This window comes from Chiloscyllium plagiosum, unplaced genomic scaffold (genome assembly GCF_037043375.1).
Source record: "Chiloscyllium plagiosum isolate Xiang-an unplaced genomic scaffold, Cpla_swu_hap1 HiC_scaffold_15, whole genome shotgun sequence".
NCBI lineage: Eukaryota > Metazoa > Chordata > Chondrichthyes > Orectolobiformes > Hemiscylliidae > Chiloscyllium > Chiloscyllium plagiosum.
The window spans coordinates 40,716,166-40,736,460 of NW_028270153.1; the positions used below are offsets into that span (position 1 = coordinate 40,716,166).

At 41.1% G+C, this 20,295-nt stretch overlaps 1 protein-coding gene across 3 annotated transcripts in view; it reads left to right on the top strand.

Annotated features, from left to right (window-relative positions):
- helz2a (helicase with zinc finger 2a) overlaps positions 1-20,295 on the top strand; it is a 107,117-nt gene that overhangs the window by 43,799 nt on the left and 43,023 nt on the right. For all 3 annotated transcript variants that reach the window (XM_087994921.1, XM_087994919.1, XM_087994920.1), the window contains exons 8-13: positions 239-314; positions 4,103-7,667; positions 12,263-12,348; positions 15,169-15,306; positions 16,009-16,167; positions 18,430-18,574. In XM_087994921.1, coding sequence (XP_087851047.1) covers positions 239-314; positions 4,103-7,667; positions 12,263-12,348; positions 15,169-15,306; positions 16,009-16,167; positions 18,430-18,574 — 4,169 coding nt within the window. The remainder of the gene's footprint in view (positions 1-238; positions 315-4,102; positions 7,668-12,262; positions 12,349-15,168; positions 15,307-16,008; positions 16,168-18,429; positions 18,575-20,295) is intronic.

A 20,295-nucleotide genomic window follows, 5' to 3' on the forward strand; every position in this document is an offset into this window, starting at 1 on the left:
CCTCCAATTTTGGTGTCATCTGCAAACTTACTAACTGTATCTCTTATGCTCGCATCCAAATCATTTATGTAAATGGCAAAAAGTAGAGGGCCCAATGTTAATGAGGAAGGTGAGGGATGCACTTCTTGCTTTGCAAACTCAAATTTTCAGTTTACTTAGGAAGACTTATTTTATTTCAGTCAAGAAACAAAAAAAAAACATTAATTGCACATATGGTAATCATTTTTGTTTAATTTAGGTTCAGTGCTTGAGGCACAGACTCAGGCAATGTGGATATTCAACAGTAACTGTCGAGAATGTTTTCAATATTCAAGGTAGGCAAATTTATAACTGATTGAACTATTAGAAAGTTTTTAACATGGCTTTCAAGTTGATATTGCGTTTTCTGTCTCCTGTTGAGAAACCATTCCCATTTATAATGAGTTCAAAATAACCCTGGTTTGGTTCGAAAAGGTTATAAAAATTTGTGAAAATGCATAGACAGCATGTTATCCCTTTTTACATTCATTTTCAGTTGATGTCTGCGTATATAAGTAAAAAAGCTCACATTTAAGAAATTGCTTTTGAAGTTACTTGAAACGTAAAACAAAACACGATGCAATGTTCTCAGTCACTGGATGTTTAAAAGTGTACATGTCAAATTCTATCCCAATGAGAGTTCAAATTTTGAAAAAAGAACTTTCCAACATTTATTAATTGGGAGAGAATGTCAGCTGTAAGAATCTGCGACAGAACCTTATGGATACTTCCCTTCAAAATGGCAGGAAGCCATTTTTCTGTAGGACCTTGGCCGACATATACAATGAATCCACAGCAGCAAATGCAATGGCTCAGATTTTGTTCTCAGCCATAAAAGAATGACCTTCACTGTTCCCCTTATTTACAGTTGCTGAAAGACTTTTTCTGTGTGCTTGTCAGCAGAGATCTCTAGCTGTCTTGCACTTATTTCTATGAGGTGGAGAAGTTAATGATTAGATTCCCAACCAGCCCACAATGATCCTCCTAAGAGCAATCCACCCAGACCCATTTCCCTCTGAATGATGCACCTAACACTATGGGTAATTTACCATGGCCAATTCACCTAACCTGCACATCTTTGTAACTGTGGGAGGAAACCAGAGCACCCGGAGGAAACCCACGCAGAGACGGGGAGAATGTGCAACCTCCACACAAATGGTCACCCGAGGCTAGAATCGAACCTAGCACTCTGGTGCTGTGAGGCAGCAGTGCTAACCACTGAGCCACCGGGCCACCCCAAATGTTTTGGGTGTAACCCTTCTTGACTCCTGAAGAAGGTTTACATCCGAAATGTTGACTTCTCCAACTCCTGATACTACCTGGCTTGCTGTATTCTTCTAACCTCCTGATTGTCTACCTTGGTTTCCAGCATCTGCAGCTTTTCTGCCTCTCAGCTGTTTCTTTGAGCCACTCTGCATTAGAAATCTAAGGTACCTGAGGCAATTGACAATGGGCAATTGACAGCAAGGGTTTTCAATGAATTAGATTAAAGCATCATTACAGAACTGTGCCATCTCATCAACGAAGTAAATGAAGGGCACCAATCTTCAGCCAATGCGATTTGCGCCACATGATAACAAGAAATGTTGCAGGCACTGAATACCGTAAAGGCTGTGGGCCCTGACAACATTTCAGCAATAGTCCTGAAAGCTTCTGCTCTAGGACTTGCAGCTCCCTTTTCCAAGCTTTTCCAGTATACTGACTGACAATGTGAAAAATTACCTAAGTACGCCCCGTACACAAAAGGCAGGATGTTTGTGATTGTAGGAGCTCAGTCATCTCAGCTCCAGGACATTGCTGCCTAAATACGTCCTGTGCACAAAAGACAGAGTGATTGTGATTGTAGGAGGTGAGTCATCTCAGCTTCAGCACATTGCTTCAGAAGTTCCTCAGGATAGTGTCCAAAGCCCAACCACCGTCAGCTGCTTCATCAATGTCCTTCCCTCCATTGTAATGTCAGAAGTGAGGAAATTTGCCAATGATTGCATAATGTTCAGCACCTTTTGCGAATCCTCAGACACTGAAGCAGTTCATGTTCAATTGCAACAAGATCTGGACAATATCCAGGCTTGGGCTGTCAGGTGGCAAGTAATGTTTGTGCCACACAAATGTCAGGATATGACCATCACCAAAAACTTTACCATTACCCTTTGACATTCAATGGTGTTACCATTACTGAATCCTCCAGCATCAACATCCTGAGGGTTCCCATTGATCAGAAACTCAATTGGACTTGCCACATAAACATAGAGGCTACAAGAGCAGGTCAGAGACTAGGAATACTGTGGAGCATAACTCAACTCCTTACTCCCAAAGCCTGTCCACCATCTACAAGGCACAAGTGCACAGTATGATGGAATACACTTGCTAGAATTGGTGCAGCTTCAATAACACTCGAGAAGCTTGACACCATTCAGGATAGAGCAGCCCACTCGATTGGCACCATATCCACAAGCATCCAATCCCTCCTCCACTGATGCTCAGTAGTAACTGTGTGCACTATTTACAAGATGCATTGCAGAAATTCACGAAAGATTCTTAGACACCATCTTCCAAACCCATGACCATTTCCATTTAGAAGGATCAGAGCAGCAGATAGATAGGAACATCACCAACTGCAAGTTTCCCATCAAGCCACTTATCCTGAGTTGGAAACGTATCGCCTTTCTTTCATTGTTGCTGGAATTCCCTCAATAAAGGCATGTGGACTGCAGTGGTTCAAGAAGGTAGATTACCACCACCTTCTCAAGCGCAATTAGGAATTGGAATAAATGCAGGCCAACCAGCGATGCCCTTGTTCCAAGTGTGTTGATATGGCTTCAAGAAGTATATTTTGTCCTAATTTTTACTATGAAGAAAGATTGAGAGGGAGATGCTGAGCAATTTACTGAGAGCTAATAAAGTAAACAATTTGTGAGGCCTTAGGGTTTTTATTAAAGTTGGAATGATAGAAGCAGCCTGAATGAGTGGGGTCAAGCTCTTACAGAGCCAGGAGTTTTAGTTTTTCAGTAACAGTTGCCAAGCTGAATGTGGAAGCTATGTTTCCTTTCTCTGTAACAGTTAAAAGCTGGGGTTCTCTTCCTGCTGCTAGAATTGAATGTGAGACTATCTATTTTACTGAATTTGCCTTGGCCAAGGGTGTGTTTATGAGATGTTATTATATTGGAAAAGTTCCTGTTTAGTAGTTGATCCATAATTCTGTTCAGTTTCCGGTAGAGTTAAATGCTTCCGATTTCTTATTTCTTTTGTTGCACTTTAATTATAGTGTTTGAACAAAGTGTGTTTTGCTTCAAGCCTGATAGTTTGGCCAATTGATTTGCACCAGAATGCAATGCCTGGCACTTGCCTTTAAAATAAGAGAAAGTTAGGGTGTCGGCAAGCTTCTTAATATTTTGAGGGGTTTTGGTCTGGTTCATAATACTTAGGTGAATAATAAAAATAATCAGATTATTCATGTACGTGAAGCAAAATAAAAGGTTGTAAGATACAGATGGAACTAAGGGGAATATATAAAAGAGTCAGACAGAGAAAGTAAAAAGAAACAGAATTATTTTTCTCCCAAGAGAATTCATGGAATCTCACAGAGGCAACAGAAGAGGGGCGTGAGGGATTGTATCGGGAGGAGCTCAGCTATCTACTGGAGAGTTGGAGAGACCTACACTTCACCTTTTTCAAGAAGGCTTGTGCATTCTGACTTTTAATAGAGATATTTGTGGGAACTTTCTGACATCTTACCTGAATTCTTTATTTGGACGAGCTGGTGTTGGACTGGGGTGTATAAAGTTAAAAATAACACAACACCAGGTTATAGTCTAACAGGTTTATTTGGAAGCACTAGCTTTCGGAGTGCTGCTCCTTCATCACGTGGTTGTCACAAATGTTGTTTGATTTTTAACTTTGTACCTGAATTCTACGACACATCTTAATAATAGATTATGTCAACGCTTGAATACTTTGCCAAGAAATGCTGGCTGAGCCAGAAATGCCCTCATCCTGTGAATAAATAAGAGAAATACTTGATACATATTTGCAACAATTGTAGCTTCACATGGGATAATTTTTGTTTGTTCTTTCTTTTAACTAGGAAAACAGTTCAGAGTGATGATCATCTCTACAGTACATACTTGTGAAAGCTGCACTTCTTCAAAGAGTGCTAATTTGGAGTTTTTCAATCAGTCTAGGGTTTTGAACACGGCGATGACACGAGCCCAGTCTCTTGTGATTGTTGTGGGTGACGCTGTGGCTCTTTGCTCTGTTGGAAACTGCAGCAAAATTTGGAAAAATTATATTCAGGAGTGTATTGACAATCAAGGCATTTACCCAGAGGACCTCACAATGGAGCAAATTAAACAGGCCGTTATTGACACTGAGAACTGGGCTTGTAAGGCAGAAGATGAAAATGACAATGATTCTTGTTACTCAGATAAAGATGTCGATCCAATACTGCAAGAACTTTTAGATGAGAGCAAGAATGTGACTTTAACAGTGACAGAAGAAGGATTGATGGATATTGTTGTGGCAGATGAAATAGAACCAGAGGAGAACATCAATAATCAAATTCCAGCAGGAGCCATTCAGTCCTTACAGAAGAGGAAAAATGCACAGTACACAGATTATCCTTTACATGTGCTGCAGACACTGCTATTAACTCAGCCTTCAAAGTATAAGCGATGTGAGATAATCATGGAAAAATTTTACAAAGGCTATGCTGTCACCCTTGATGATCCTCAGTCTATACACATTAAGATAAAAGGTCGACTTAACTGTGGACATTCATTTCCTGGTGATCAAGTTTTAGTTGAAATTCTGGATCATGATTCAGGCCAAGTTGATAATACTAATCTAAGCGGAAAAGTGGTTGGAGTATTGAAAGCAGGCGATTTACCAAGAATCTTCATCTGCACAGTTGATGAATATGATTCGCATGTAATGATCCCTATCAATAAATGTGTTACAAAACTCTACACACCACCAGTGGATAAAAAGTCTCGTAACAAAATCCCTATTCGCAAACGCAAAAAAGACAAAATTGTGACAACGCAAATTATATGTCTTACTGAAGAAATAAGGAGGAATTATTTCTTTGTAGTTGAACTGCTATGCTGGCGAAGCTGCTTTTACTTGCCACTGGGAATTGTAACTAAAATGCTTCCTGCAGCGGTAACAATGGAAACAGGAATGGAAATACTGAACTTGGAATATCAAATTCATGACAGCTATCCAAAAGAAATTCTGAAAGAGATAGCAAAATATAGCCAGACTAATAATATTTTGGAGGGAAATCGAAAGGACTGCCGGAAGTATTTAACGTTCACTGTGGATCATATGAGTTCCACGGATCTTGATGATGCAATTAGTGTGAGAGAGTTAGGTGACAATTATGAAATTGGGATTCACATTGCAGATGTAGCAAGCTTTGTGCCAAGAGGTAGTTGCTTAGACCGTGAGGCGCTCAAGCGTGGAGTTACTCATTATCCGCCTGGCAGAGATCCAATTCATATGCTCCCACCAAAGCTCAGTGAAGAAGTCTGCAGCCTGCTACCAGAAAAACCACGCAAGGTCATCTCTCTGTTTGTTGTTGTGCAAAAGAGTACAGACAAAGTTGTTAAAGCAAACTTTTCACTTTCTGTCATTCAATCAGATAGGAAACTTTCCTATGATAAAGCAGAGGATATCCTCAACTGCTTTAGTGGAAGTGAATTGAGATTTGACACTTTGGAAGATTCAGTTGCAACAGCTTTTCACTTCTCCAGAGTTCACAGAAAATGTCGACTTCAGGACGATTGCTATTATGATCAGGCAGATGAAGAGAGACGCCTAGGAAATAGAAAATCCCAGCAGATGATTGAAGAATTAATGATAATGATGAATAGCTTTGTTGCTGAATTCTTGACCAACAAAACAAAAACAGTGAGTGTGACACCATTGAGATGCCAGGGGTCTCCTGCATCTCAGCAGCTGGCCAAGCTTGAAAATACGCACAAAAACCTGATTTCCCTTTCTATTCATCTCTCCCATCACTTGGGCATCACGCCAAATGTTCAATCTCCACCTTGTGAGAAATTCCAGATCCTGTCCTCTTTGTGGAGTAGCCTGATAAAAGCAGCTAAGGATAATGACATTCACAGGTTGGCAGATTTCATTGCAACAGATGATATCCACCCAAATCTTGCACCAGTAACAATGGAACTGAGAAAACTTATGCACAAATCCTTCTTTGTCCGTTCCAGCTCAACAGCTCTGTCAAGGCAAGGACATTACTCTCTGCAACTTGAATCCTATACCTGGGCCACTTCACCCATTCGCCGATATCTGGACATTATTATCCAACGTCTCCTTGCCATGGTCCTATGCGGGGAAGCAGATCTTCCATACAGCAAACAGGAAATTGACAACCTATGTATGGATTTCAACAGAAAGAATAGAACGGCTTCAAATTATGAAAAAAAGGCTCAATGCCTCCACTTTGCAACACAGCTTAGAAGTCAAGTGGTACAAAAGCTGGTATTCGCTGTTGAAGTTGAATCGTTAACCAGATGCTTCAAGGTCATATTCCCTTTGAAGTATAATGCCCTATCAGAGCTCCTTGATATAAATTACAGAACTCTGCAACTGGTGGATCAACCTGCCTATGATGAGAGCACAAAAACAATGAAGTTAACATGGAGGAAACGAATCTACTGCTTAGAAACAACAAGAAATTCTATTCTTCCACCTGCACCATTTTGCAACCCACATGTCTGCACTATTAATGCTAACACTTGGCAGCAAGTTGTGCAAGCAGTCAGGTTGGAAAGATTTTCTGAAGTGGCTGCCCTTCTCCTGGAGAACAGTGAAGGTGTCAAATCTAATGGCAAGCAAGGGCACTTTGGCAAGATAGATGTAAGCAAGTGTCAAATTTCTTCAGTTTCACATTATGTACACATTTCCCTGGAGGTGAAAAATGGTGATGCATTGCAGTTGCAACTGAGCACAGATATAAAGAATGGTTTTTTGGTGCCAGCTGTGCAATTGTTGAGTATAACTCCAGCCTTTGAGATTTGCATTGAACATGCAGAAAATCCCATTATATGCTTCTCAGAATATGCCTCCAAGTCGCCTCAAAAGACCTATAATAGTGCAAAGGAATACCAAAGAATCTGGGGACCATTGTGCGCAATGGAATCTGCATCAAGTTCTGTTTGCGAGAATGAAGTTATAGTCATCTATGATGTTAAAATAACTTGGAAGAGGGAGAATACACATGTTGGGAAGCTTCAGGGCACATTCTGTATTCCTAAAGAATTTTGTAAAAACTGGCACCTTGGAAGTGCCCTGACTAATTGCTATCTGTGTATCCGGTGTAGAGGCTTGAAAAAGAAACCAGAAAGGAATCTGACCGGAAATGATGAGGCTCTTCATCTAAGTTTTAAAGCCCTTCACATATCAGAAAACACCTCAGAGTTGAACATTGACCCTGACAATTACATTTGGGTAGCACATGCTGTGACTGAAGAGTTCCAAAATGATGGTCCCAAACCTGACAGAGAGACCTACAATAAGACAAACTTTTCTGTGTACAAAACCACCATGGATATGATCCCAAATGAAATATTCCAGAAGGAGACAAAGTTTGTGGTGGAGATTATTCCCAAACTACTTCCTGATCTGTAAGTACTATAGCTGACAACCATGATTAAATGATTTTTTTTTTGTCCAGTGTTGTGAAAGTTTGTAGGATTAGAACATTTGGTGTGGGGGAGGGGGTGGTGGTAGATGTCAGCTCGCTCAATTGGCTGGACAACTGGTTTGCAATACAGAGTAAAGTTTGTATATACATTCTCTACTGAGCTAAATCCATTGGTTGTGTTTGGAATTTAGTCAAGCATGCATAATCAGGTTATATTGCAGGACTGTGTCAACAATGCATTCAGAGCAAAATATATAACAGATGCTTGGCCATCTGTTCAAGCATAAAGCAGGTAACAGATATCTTTAAGTTGTCAATCAATAAAAAAGACTAAATCACACGGAACAATCGCCAGTCAAATATATATATGACAGTTCAATGCAGAGAACATTTTATCTATTAGATAATGTATAGAATCCAGATAGTATGGAAGCAGCCATTCGGCCCAACGAATCCACACCAACCCTCTGAAGAGCGACCCAATTCCCCCACCCTAACCCTCTATCCCGACAGTTCCCATGGCTAATCCACCTCGCAAGGATATCCAAAGATTTGCAGGTCAGGTGAATTGGCCATGCTAAATTGCCCATAGTGTTAGGTGCATTAGTCAGGGGTAAAAGTAAGGTAAGAAATGGGTCTGGGTGGATTATTTTTCGGAGGATCGGTATGGACTTGTTGGGCCGAAGGGCCTGTTTCCATTCTGAAGGGAATCTAACCTAATCCCTGGACAGTAAGGGGCAATCCACCTAACCTGCACATCTTTGGACTGTGGCGGAAAACAGAGCATCTGGAGGAAACAGGGAGAATGTGCAAACTCTACATAGACAGTTGCCTGAGGCTGCAATCGAACTCACATCTCTGGTGCTGTGAGGCAGCAATTCAAACCACAGAGCCACCGCATGCTCCGCTCTAAGGAAGTATTCTAATATATTTGACCCCTTTTCCACTTTAGAAATGCTTGACAATTTAATGGTCTCTTTTCTATTTAGAGTAACATCCTAGCATCCTAAAATGTGTTTAGCTTATCATGCAGAATTATATATTGGCATTTGAATTAATCAATCAAAAGGTTCCAAAACCAGAGTGTCCCAGGTACTTTACACCTCAGTGCTGGTATGGACCTCATCAACTTCATCAACCACCTGACTCCATCAAAATTGTGAAAGGTTTAACATGTCCACATCCACAATCATGCCAGCAAGATTGGGAATACTGCATGTGTGCAGCATTTTAACTTACCCTTTTTTCTGTGCCTGCCATAAGTAGCTGGAGATGGGACTAGGGTGGATTTCCACATATAGGACCAGTTGGTTTTTCCCACGTCAGACTGAGAAAATCCAACATATCACAGAATCACCTTGTAACTTAATACTGGACGAAAGCTGTACATTTGCTGTGTGAAAAGCTGACCTGTAAATATTTCCAGACACTTGCAATGTTTGTATTGCATCCCCGTTTTTTTTCTTTCTTAAGTTTTCAGAGATGGAGATGATTTAATTGAGTGAACTTGGTTATGGTTTACAATTGTACCTCATGAGACATCGTTATCAACTCCGAACCCAACATAATTACAGTAAAGCACACTAACCTCTGGAGTATTTCTGCACTTCCTGTTTTCATTTCACTGTGAGCTTTCAGCTTCCTAGCTTCACTGCTTTCGTAGGCACTTATAGCATTTGATGTTTGAACTGCTCAGGACTGTTAGAAAAAGTAGATATAGTGAGTTAGCAGAATTAGTTCTGTGTGTTGTTTGCTGTCAATTAACTCAAAGGATCAAGGGATTACAATGGAATTGCTTGATTATGAGCAACAAGCGACTGAGAATGAGGAGGAGAGCAAAGCAGAGGAGGTCAGGTACACCTGGACAAACAATGCAGAAAGAGAAATTGATTTATCAGATTCACATTGATGAATTATTCCAAAAATAGACACATAATGATCATGTGCCAGTAGTCAGAGGGCTCTTGCTCTTGTAACACTTCCAAATTCTGTCTCTTTAATAGTTCCTTTCAAGGTTGACTGCAGGTTACTTTTTGCAATCTTTTTGGAATTCCAGTGGAATATTTTTTGATTATACCATTGAATCTAGATCCATTAAAAAAATGTCTGAAGCTAGATTTTATACAAACGCTTCCATATTTTCCATAGTATCATGTTCCACCCAGGAAAGGGTATGTCTTTATATTGCATAAATTTTGGCATATTATCCTGAACTACTGATTCATGCTCCTGCTGGAAAAGCCCTCAAAACGATTGTGGACTTGTGTTTATGCAGTGCCCTAAATATTAGAAAACATCTGCAAGTGTTTCACAGGAGAGTGTTTTAACAGTATTCACATTCGGCCACGTGAGTGTGATGACAGTTGATTAAAACTTTGGTCAGAGTGGTTTAAGGAGCATCTTGTGGGTGGAAAGGTGAGGCGAGGTTTTGAGAAAGAGTGTTAGAGCTAGGAAACTGAAAGCTTGCTTTGAAATAAAAACAGGAAGCGCAGAAATACACCAGAGGTTAGCTTGCATCTGTAAACAGACAATGCTGAGGTTACCTCATTATCTTCTTTAGGGAGGAGAAAGTGAGGACTGCAGATACTGGACATCAGAGTCGAGAGTGTGTTGCTAGAAAAACACAGCAGGTCAGGCAGCATCCGAGGAGCAGGAGAATCAACGTTTCGGGCATAAGCTCTTCTTCGGGAATGAGGCTTGTGGACCAGGGGGGCTGAAAGATAAATGGGAGGGGAGTGGGGCTGGGGGTAAGGTAACTGAGAATGCAATATGTAGATGAAGGTGGGGGAGAAGGTGATTGGTCAGAGAGGAGGGTGGAGAGGATAGATGGGAAAGGTGATGGACAGGTCAAGAGGGCAGTGCTAAGTTGGAGGCTTCAAACGAGGATAATATGGCGGGAGGGGAAATGTGGAAACTAGTGAAAGCCACGTTGATCTAATGTGGTTGCTGGGTCTCGAGGCGGAATATGAGATGTTCGTCCTCCAGACATCAGGTGGTAAGGGTTTGGTGATGGAAGAGGCCCAGGACCTGCATGTTTATGGCAGAGGTGGAGGGGGAGTTGAAGTGTTCAGCCATGGGCTGGTGGGGTTGGTTGATGCGGGTGTCCCAGAGATATTCTCTGAAACAATCCGAAAGTTGGCATCCTATCTTCCCGATGTAGAGGAGACCACATCGGGTGCAATGGATACAGTAGATGAAATTTTTGGAGGTGCAGGTAAATTCTGTCACATGTAGAAGGATCCTTGGGGCCTTGGATGGATGTGGGGGGGGTGGTACTGTGGGCGCAGGTTCACCCTGGACACCTCCCTCCCTTCCTGAACTTCTCCATCTCAATTTCCGGCAACTGACTAACCACAGACATCTACTACAAGCCCACTGACTCCCACAGCGACCTGGACTACACCTCCTCCCACTCTACCTCCTGTAAAAACGCCAGCTCTTATTCTCAATTTCTCTGCCTCTGCCACATCTATTCCCAGGATAACTAATTCCACCATAGAACATCCCAGATGACCTCCTTCTTCAAAGAGCGCAATTTCTCCTCCCAAGATGCCCTCCAGCACATCTCCTCCACTTCCCGCACCTCCGCCCTTGAACCCCACCCATCCCAACACAAAAGGAAAGAACCCCTCCAGTCCTCACCTTCCACCCCACCGACCTCCATAAACATTGCATCATCCTCCACCACTTCTGCTATCTACAAACAGACCCCACCACAAGATAAATTTCCCTCCCCACCCCCATCAGCATTCCAGAGAGACCATTCCCTCCGCAACTCCCTTCTCCCACCAGCCCACACCCCACTCCCGGCACCTTCCCCTACCACTGCAGAAAGTGCAAAACGTGCGCCCACACCTCCCCTCTCACCTACATCCAAAGCCTCCAAGGATCCTTCCACATCTGACAAAATTCTACCTGTACTTCCACCAGTGTCATCTACTGTATCCTGTGGCACCTGATGTGATCTCCTCTACATCGGGGAGACAGGACGCCTACTTACAGATCGTTTCAGAGAACATCTCTGGGACAGCTGCACCAACCAATCCCACTGCACCGTGGCTGAACACTTCAACTCCCCCTCCCACTCTGTCATGGACATGCAGGTACTGGGCCTCCTCCATTTGCAAACCCTTACCATCTGATGCCTGGGGGAATACCTCATATTCCACTTGGGACTCTGGAACCAATGGGACCAAAGTGGATTTCATCAGTTTCCTTATTCCCTCCCCCCACATTATCCCAGTCCCAAGCCTCCAACATGGCACCACCCTCTTGACCTTTCCCATCTATCCGCTCCACCCTGCACTCCGGCCTATCACCTTCTCCCCCACCTTCATCTACCTATCGCATTCTCAGCTATCTTACAGTCCCCCCCCCCACCTCCTCTTTATTTCTCAGCTTCCTGGTTCACAAACCTCATTCCTGATGAAGGGTTTATGCCCAAAACGTCGATTCTCCTGCTCCTTTATGCTGCCTGACCTGCTGCGCTTTTCCACACTCTCGACCCATTCTCTACTCCAGACTTGTGTGATTGCTAGACTCACAATCCTTATAACTTCTGTTTGAAATTTTCAGACGGAAAGAGCGTGCTATTCAGAATCTTCCGAATTCTTCACAGCTTGCACAGAATATAGCATTGGGTCGACACATACCTCTCACAAGTAAGAGAAACATCAAATTTAATTGTACATTTATTCCAAATATAAGCCTTGATTATATTCATTGGTAATATGAGAAATTTGAAGAGGTGTTTCTATTAACTTGTTCACAGCTGTTGTGACATTTCTGCAATCAATTAACCAGTCATTTGTAAACAGTATATGATAATACATTACAAATATGCAAGACTAGAAAAATGCTGCATTTTTCTTGTGAGAGTCATTGAATGCTGAACTGTCTTTTGTACTCTTATACTTCAGTGTAACTTGAGATTATATGGTCAATGAAAAACTGTTCATGTCTGATATACTTGGGATAATATCCTTGTGGTTAGCTGAGATCATGCTAATATTGACTATGCTAAGGTTACAATGTCAGTGAGAGGACACTTTTTCTCCCCTGGTGCTTGAGGTGTATTAGAGAAAAAAAAATTGTATCTTTCTTTGGTATCCTGGGCACTTACTTGGAGGCTCAGTGGAATTTACTTCCACCCACTTGAGGGCCAAGCTGTTTCATCTCACTGAGTATACCAGGCTACAATTGTACACTGACGTAGGGACCTTCTGTTCAGACCTGGCCCTGGAGGATCTGCATCCCAGGAAGCAAGTGGGTCTTTCTTATTTCTTGGTCGTTTTTGCTGGTCTCCTGTTATAGTGTTAGAACTTCACTAAGGTTTTGCAGCTGTTATATTGAATAGTCTTCATCTATTTAGAGCAATGCAACATTTTGGATCATTTATAAACATTTGGTGGAATGCTATACTTATTATGTATTCTCATGGTCTTGGAGTCTGTTGGAGCTGTGGTGTTTTGCATATACTACACTTTCATTACTTATGTTATATTTTTAATTCGTTTGTGATTTTCTCATACCACATTCTAATTCATTTAGTCACTGTGGCACCAAAAGCTATAAGTGTTGTGAACACCTACTTGAAAGCCTACCAAAGTTTCTGGGATCGAAGGAAAGTTACACTGGCGCACCATGAGCACTGATCAGAATTTTGGGAGGCCTTTGGAGAATACAGCATTGGGCAGTTACTGGGGAGGCACCAGCACAGAATACTTTAGCAAAGGGCGGACAATGAGGAGCCATGAAAGGTTTTTGCTTCAGGTCCATGCTAGGATCCAGATCTGGCTCCTAGCTGTGTCCCACAATTTCCAGGCTGAGTAGCACTTTGTCTGATTCAACCTGGTGAATTGGTTGTTGGGTTAATGGAATTAAGGAATTTGTGGTTTGAGACTTCCTCTCGCCATCACACCCCTTCAGCTGGAATGGGTCATATTTAGAGTGGATGAACAAAGAAATGGGGAAAAATTGGTGCAGGAACCAGAACCAACCAAAATTGTAGCCCCTGCATTATGTCCCTGAATACATTAACGGACTGAAACTGTTCCACTAATGATTTGATTTAAATTCATTAATGTATCAATCAGTTGGCAAATATTGGTTGATTTAAGTCAGCTAGTGCTTCGAGATTGTACTGTACAAATTCATAAATTAATGTTTTGTGTTGTATGAATTTACAGACAGGTCATTTTCTGATCAACATTAAACATGTGCAATATTTGAAGTACCCACTTTCAGGACATGTGTTGAATTGGGTGAGATTTCACTGGTCAGAGAACTAGTAGGAAATCCCCGTTAATTACACTATGGAGGCTTGATGCAATCAAGTGTCCTTCAGGCACCGAGGTGGACATTATTGGACCTTTCCCATTATTAAGTGTCCCAGTGATAAAAGTCCTGCTGGCCAATCAGAGGCTTCCAACTCCTTGTTGCTGATGGCACCAGCAGAATCTGTTACTTCTAGTTTCACTGCAGGCATCAGGAACCCAGGAATGCCAAGGGGCCCATACTAAAGATGTGGTGAGTATTATATAGAACTAGATAAAGTTACAGAAGGCAAGAGCAGGGTGTTGACTTTGCATGTTTGATCTCCCTCTGATCAACTTTACTTTCTAAATCTGACTGAATGATATGCTTGTTTCTTCAATGAATATGAAGAGATTTTTGAAATGAATCTCCTGCTTCATGCTAATGCCATACTAGTCCCACTCAAAAGAAGAAAAAGTTTATTTAAGACAGGTGTCAGGAAAATAATACAATTGAGAACCAAAAGATATGCATAAAGATCAGAAGAGATGTTAAAAAATAACAAGTAAGGAAGGCAGAGAGAAAATGTGAGAAAGGACCGGTAGCCAACATAAAAATGGGTGTCCCAAAGTCTTCAATATGCATACGAATAGTAAAACAGTGGGCAGGGGAAGAATATCTCCAATCAGAGACCTAAGAGTGGATTTACATGTGGAGGCAGCTGGCATGGCTACCGTGTTAAATAAATACTTTACATCTGTCTTTATGAAAGGTGGAGATGCTACCCAGGCCATGGTGACAGAGGACAAAATTCTGTCATTAGATGAGTTGTAAATTGATGAGTAAAAAGTGTTGGATAGACTGTTGGCATTTAAAGTTGACAAGGGCCAGGGACTGAGATGTAACCAGGAATGTTGGAGAAAGTGAGAGTGGCCAAAATCTTTCAGTCTTTCCTAGGCCTTCAAGAGGGCATTGGGTGATTATTTAGCTCGAAATAATGTGCAAGGATATGGAGAAAAAGCAGGAGCTTGGCATTAGGTAATGCAGAGGCCAAAGGACCTACTCCTGTTTCTGTGATTCTGTGATGAGGAGAAACATCGACAATATGTGGAGGACTATTTGTAATGAATAATATTCTCTTTTGAGAGCATTCCTAGACATTTATTTTTACTTTTATTAAATTTCTTCCATTAGCATTCATTAATCCATGACACACTTTTAAACAGATAACTCCGAATTACCATCAAATGTATTGAAACAGACCAACTATTCCCTTCCTGAATTTGAAGACCTCAATAGAAGCCAAATACAAGCAGTTCAACGAGCTCTTAGGAGCCCTTTTGCTCTCATTCAAGGACCACCAGGTAAGAAGAGACCAAGAACTTGAATAAAAAATGTGAATGTACAAATATTTTGGATGAGAAACAAAAGCTATGAATAGATCGCACTTGTAACCACAGAGACTACATAAAATCACTTGGAAATTGTAAAAAACTGCTAGGTTTTAAATGTGTTTATCCTTTACACAAATTATAGTCCTTAGTTCATGTACCTGCCCTGTTAGGTTGCACAGTTATTAATTGTATGGACAGATTTCTAAAGTCAAAATAATTATACACTTAACATTCAAGAACAAAAAGTTTGGGTGATGTAGCAGAAATCCACTACCGTCTGTGGATTATAGTGTGAAGGAAAAAAGGAGGGAAAATTGGAAAAGAAAATAATATAGAAATACCTACCTGTGGCATAGAGAGGAGGAATCAATACTACTGATGCCTTAATGGGTGAGTGGAGATTTACTTATCAGTGGTATATACCATGTTATCCACTGTATAAACAAGAATTTTCATATTAATATGGGACACTTTTATTTTAAAGGAAGTACTTCTTCTCCTTAACAATAAAGATTTTGCCTTATTATAAGTAAGAACTAAATGCAGTATCAAGAAGAAAATGACAAGTGTTCAGTGCTAAATACACATCCTTGATTTTATTCTGTTGTGTTATGCGTTGAACAGTGAATGATGGATCCATTATTTATTCACACTAGTAACCTTAAATTGTAGGAACAGGAAAAACGGTGGTCGGAGTTCACATCGTCTATTGGTTCCACAGAATGAATTACGATTATAACAACCAAAACTATCCATTGGACAAGGAAGACAGAGATAAAAGATGTATACTTTACTGTGGACCTTCAAACAAGTCTGTCAATGTTGTTGCTGGTAATGTTTCAATCAAACTCAGATCTCTTGAATTGACTCATGTTTATACTCTCATTCATTTACTCAGTGGGGTGAAGTTTACAGGGATGACAGAAGTCCCCCCACCAAATCTTAAAGTGAGAAGCAACCGTTATGTGAGTAGTGCTGGAACTTAGGGAGGCCTTCTTGTGGTGCTTATTTTGTTGCCGCCAGGACCATCATCTGGTTAAGATTGGTAGTCTTTTTATAATAACTATTGGCCCAGCCAGAGGAACAGTATCTCAGCAGCTTCAGGCAAGTCACCACTAGTGATAGTTAGAGCTATAGCTGTGATAGAAGGGAAAAGGTGTCTTGGAAGATAGGCAAAGTTAAGGTCACCGGGGCCATGTAGACAGGTTCTATCAATTGAAATTTTGGTGAGAGGATTGGATGACTGGGCGCATTCACAGTGCTCAGGTCTTTGTTGCCAAGGGGTGGCTGTTGCTGCTGTCCTCCAGAACTTTTATGCATAGGATGTTGACAAAATGCTTGCAGAGGTAGTTTGGTCTAATCACGGCCACTTGAGTGCTGCAATTAGATGTGGTCAAGCTGCCAAATGCATAGAATGTGAAGACACTGAACAAACTCTCTGAGGTGTTCCCATGACATTTTGAGGCTGTTCAGCCTCTCAGCCTGTCAGCCATTGACTTGCACATTTGATCATTCATCATTTCATTGAGACTAACCCAGACATTTAATCATAACTTACAGGCATTCTGAAAATATTACTATCCAAACCATGTATGCTTTTGCAGGTTAATTCACACAGACATAAACAACTAGATCAGCCCCAGTATTTTGAGCGGTCTCTGTCAGAAACTACTAAAATTATATTAAAATGAATTACTCTCAAGTAGTTTTTAGAGTATACATGTATACATACATGCGTATGTGCATGTGCACAAAACCTAATATAGTGCTGCAGATAACAATTAGTTGCAGAATTCAGCAACTGTAAAAAGAGGTATCAGAATTTATTTTACTCCACTGCCAGCTGTATTTGCTATTGTTGAAATAACCTTGTTCATTGCTTTTATGAGCATTTGAGTTTTTTTTGTACTTCTGAGGATGAAGGATATCAATAACATTTTTAAAATATGTTTTTCATACCGTGTGACTGTGTCCAAGGATTCTACATATGTATTCCACATAAGATCTTCTTATCAGACTCCAGATATGTTCCAGAAATGCACTGCTTAAAATATTAGAACAATGTTTTCATTTCCTATAACTTGTATTGTTAGAACATGTTTTAGTAAGATTGTCGATGTAAAGAAAGTTTTATATTTCACCTTATCATATCGTCAAGTTGCCTAAAAGCAATGTACTAAACAATGGATTACTTTAATGTAGCAGTCTGGTTGTGAAAGAACTGGATCCCATCATAACAAAGTGAATAAGTTCTAATATTCCATTGGTTTACAAAGATGTGTTGGCTCGAATACAGGTTGTTCTGTTATAACGGCGTTTCATCAATACGAATTCGCTGTAACGTGATTGATGATCTGGGGGCAGTGTTTCTAAACTTTTAAAACGCGTGTTCACAAACACTTTAACCGCTGTTGCTAAAGCACCATTTTTCTAGAATGCAGGGATGCACAAGAATTCAACCATCATGTTATGTAAGAACTAACTGTACTAGAAGAATTGCATCAGTTCTTTGAGAGTGTCATGCAATCTTATACATTCGCCTGAGCTGCCAGATGGAGCCTTTATAACCAGTTAATCTGAAAGCCACCAGTTCCAGCAGTATAGCTCCTCCTCCATACCACACTCAAGCAACAGCCTTGATTAAGTTCTAAATCTGTAGTATGGTGTAAACCCCCTAACTTCTATTTCAGAGAGAAAGCTATGAGAAACTTCTTTCTGCTTTTTGGATGAGCTTTGAAGAAGAGCAGGAGAGTCATCCTTCATATTTTGGCAAATATCTAACCCTCAATCAAGATGACAAATCAGATTATCTGTTCATTGTTTACTACTACTTTCATAATGAAAAAAGAAGTTGGCAGAATATGAATGTCAGTCTGTGATGCAGAGACAACCAAAGCAGAAGCTGACAGTATATACGACTTAATGGTAATTGTGATGACAACATTCCCCAGTAGGGTCAGAGCTGAGATTACACTTAGTTATTTCATAATGGTAAGATACAGGCTTTATACAGAGAGGATACGTATCAGTGTGGACAGTGTCTTGAATATGCTTGTAAAACACTACTTTTCTATACCCATATCTGCTTTGTAGAATACCTGTTGAAGCTGCAGAAGTATCTGAAACCACTCCGTGTTTACAGTGAGCAGATGGAAATGGTGGATTTTCCATATCCTGGGAGCCAACTGATGATCTCGAAGAAGTCAGTTCGGGAAGGAAAACCGAAACCTAACCTGAGGTGGCTATTTCTTTTGCAAATATAGTATAAGTTAATTAGAAGTTGTTTTCTGGGCTTTTTTTAACACAATAAAACAACATGAAATTATATATTGACCCAGATCTGTGGGCTCCAGATCATCGGAGATCAGACATAACACCCAAGATGTGCATGTGGACCCTGAGGAAGTCCTGATGCACCAACATTGGTAGAAATTGCCTTGGACGTACCAGAGACTTCAGGCACTTTCAACTTACTGACCTGAAGTTACACAGGAAATGTTAGACACATAATCCTACATATGTGGGTAACAATACAACTGATACCCTTATTCTGTCATATTGACCTTGAAATCACTTCACTTGCCTTACCTCCATGACCCTCCCCTCCTGATTACTGTTCCCGACCATACTAATGACCAACTTCCTGACTATCTGACCAGATTTGACTGCTCCCACAAACTGACCACTTCCCCAAAACCACCTGACTAATCTCTGAGGCAGCTACATATTCACCCATCTGTCACCTAACCATTGTGCCCATATATCACCTTACCCACTTGCCACCCTACCCACCTTCTGTCCTTCCAACTTACTTAGCTGCCACCCTAAAACCTACCCATCTACCATCGTACTGATTTGAAATCCAACCCATGTACCTCACCACCTACTCATCGAACCCATTCATTTGTTCATCTACTCACCAATTCACTAACTCTCAAACTGCACATTTAAACTTACCTCATTGTGGCTACTGCTATAAACAGTATCCAGTCTTCCTTTCAACAGTCCGGCACTGTGGTGAATTTCTTTGACTGGAGGTTCACTCTGCTTTTCTAAAGAAGCTGTACCCAGGAAGCCAGTGTCCATGCAGGTGAAAGAGGGACAATCTGGTGATGATTGCTGTCGAGGGTCCTCTTCAGATTTCTCAAGGGCTTCTTTTTCATTTTCAGAGTGGTGGCAGGGAGTGCTACTTTATCATTTTCGCTATCATCTTCATTCATTGAGATGCAGCCACACAAGTAACATTGCTGTCTATATTTGGATTCACAGACTGAGTGGAAAGAATGAATTAATATCGTCAATATTTATCAACTCTCCATTAAACATAAACCACAACACACAAGCAAAGCTCAAATTTTCCGAGACACACTATTTAAATTGGCACAATACAGCAGCCGAAAGTTAGCAACAGAAGTTTTCTATTAATAACTGACACATACTTCATTTTAAAAAATACATTTGCAAAGACATTCTATATCTGTGATTTCAAGTTTTGTTGGGTCCCAGTTTTTGTTGATAGATTTGTCCCTCATCCCTTTACAGTCACACAATGCATCCCCTGTATTCTCCTTTGCAGCCATTGGCTTCTTCTTGTTATACTTTTCAGGCACCCAATTTACCATGCCCTCTGAGCTGTCTGCTCCCCATCCCATGGCCTCAACCTGCAGACTCTATCTCTTCAACTCTGTCCCTTTTTTTGCAGCACGGTGGCTCAGTTGTTCGCACTGCTGCCTCACAGCGCCGGGAACCTGGGTTCGATTCCAGCCCTGGACAATGGTCTGTGTGGAGTTTGCACATTCTCCCTGAGTCTGTGTGGTTTCCACCCCCGGGTGCTCCGGTTTCCTCCCACAATCCAAAGATGTGTAGGTTAGGTGATTTGGGCAAGCTAAGTTGCCCATAGTATTCAGGGATGTGTAGGTTAGATGCATTCATCAGGGGTAAATATAGGGTAGGGGAATT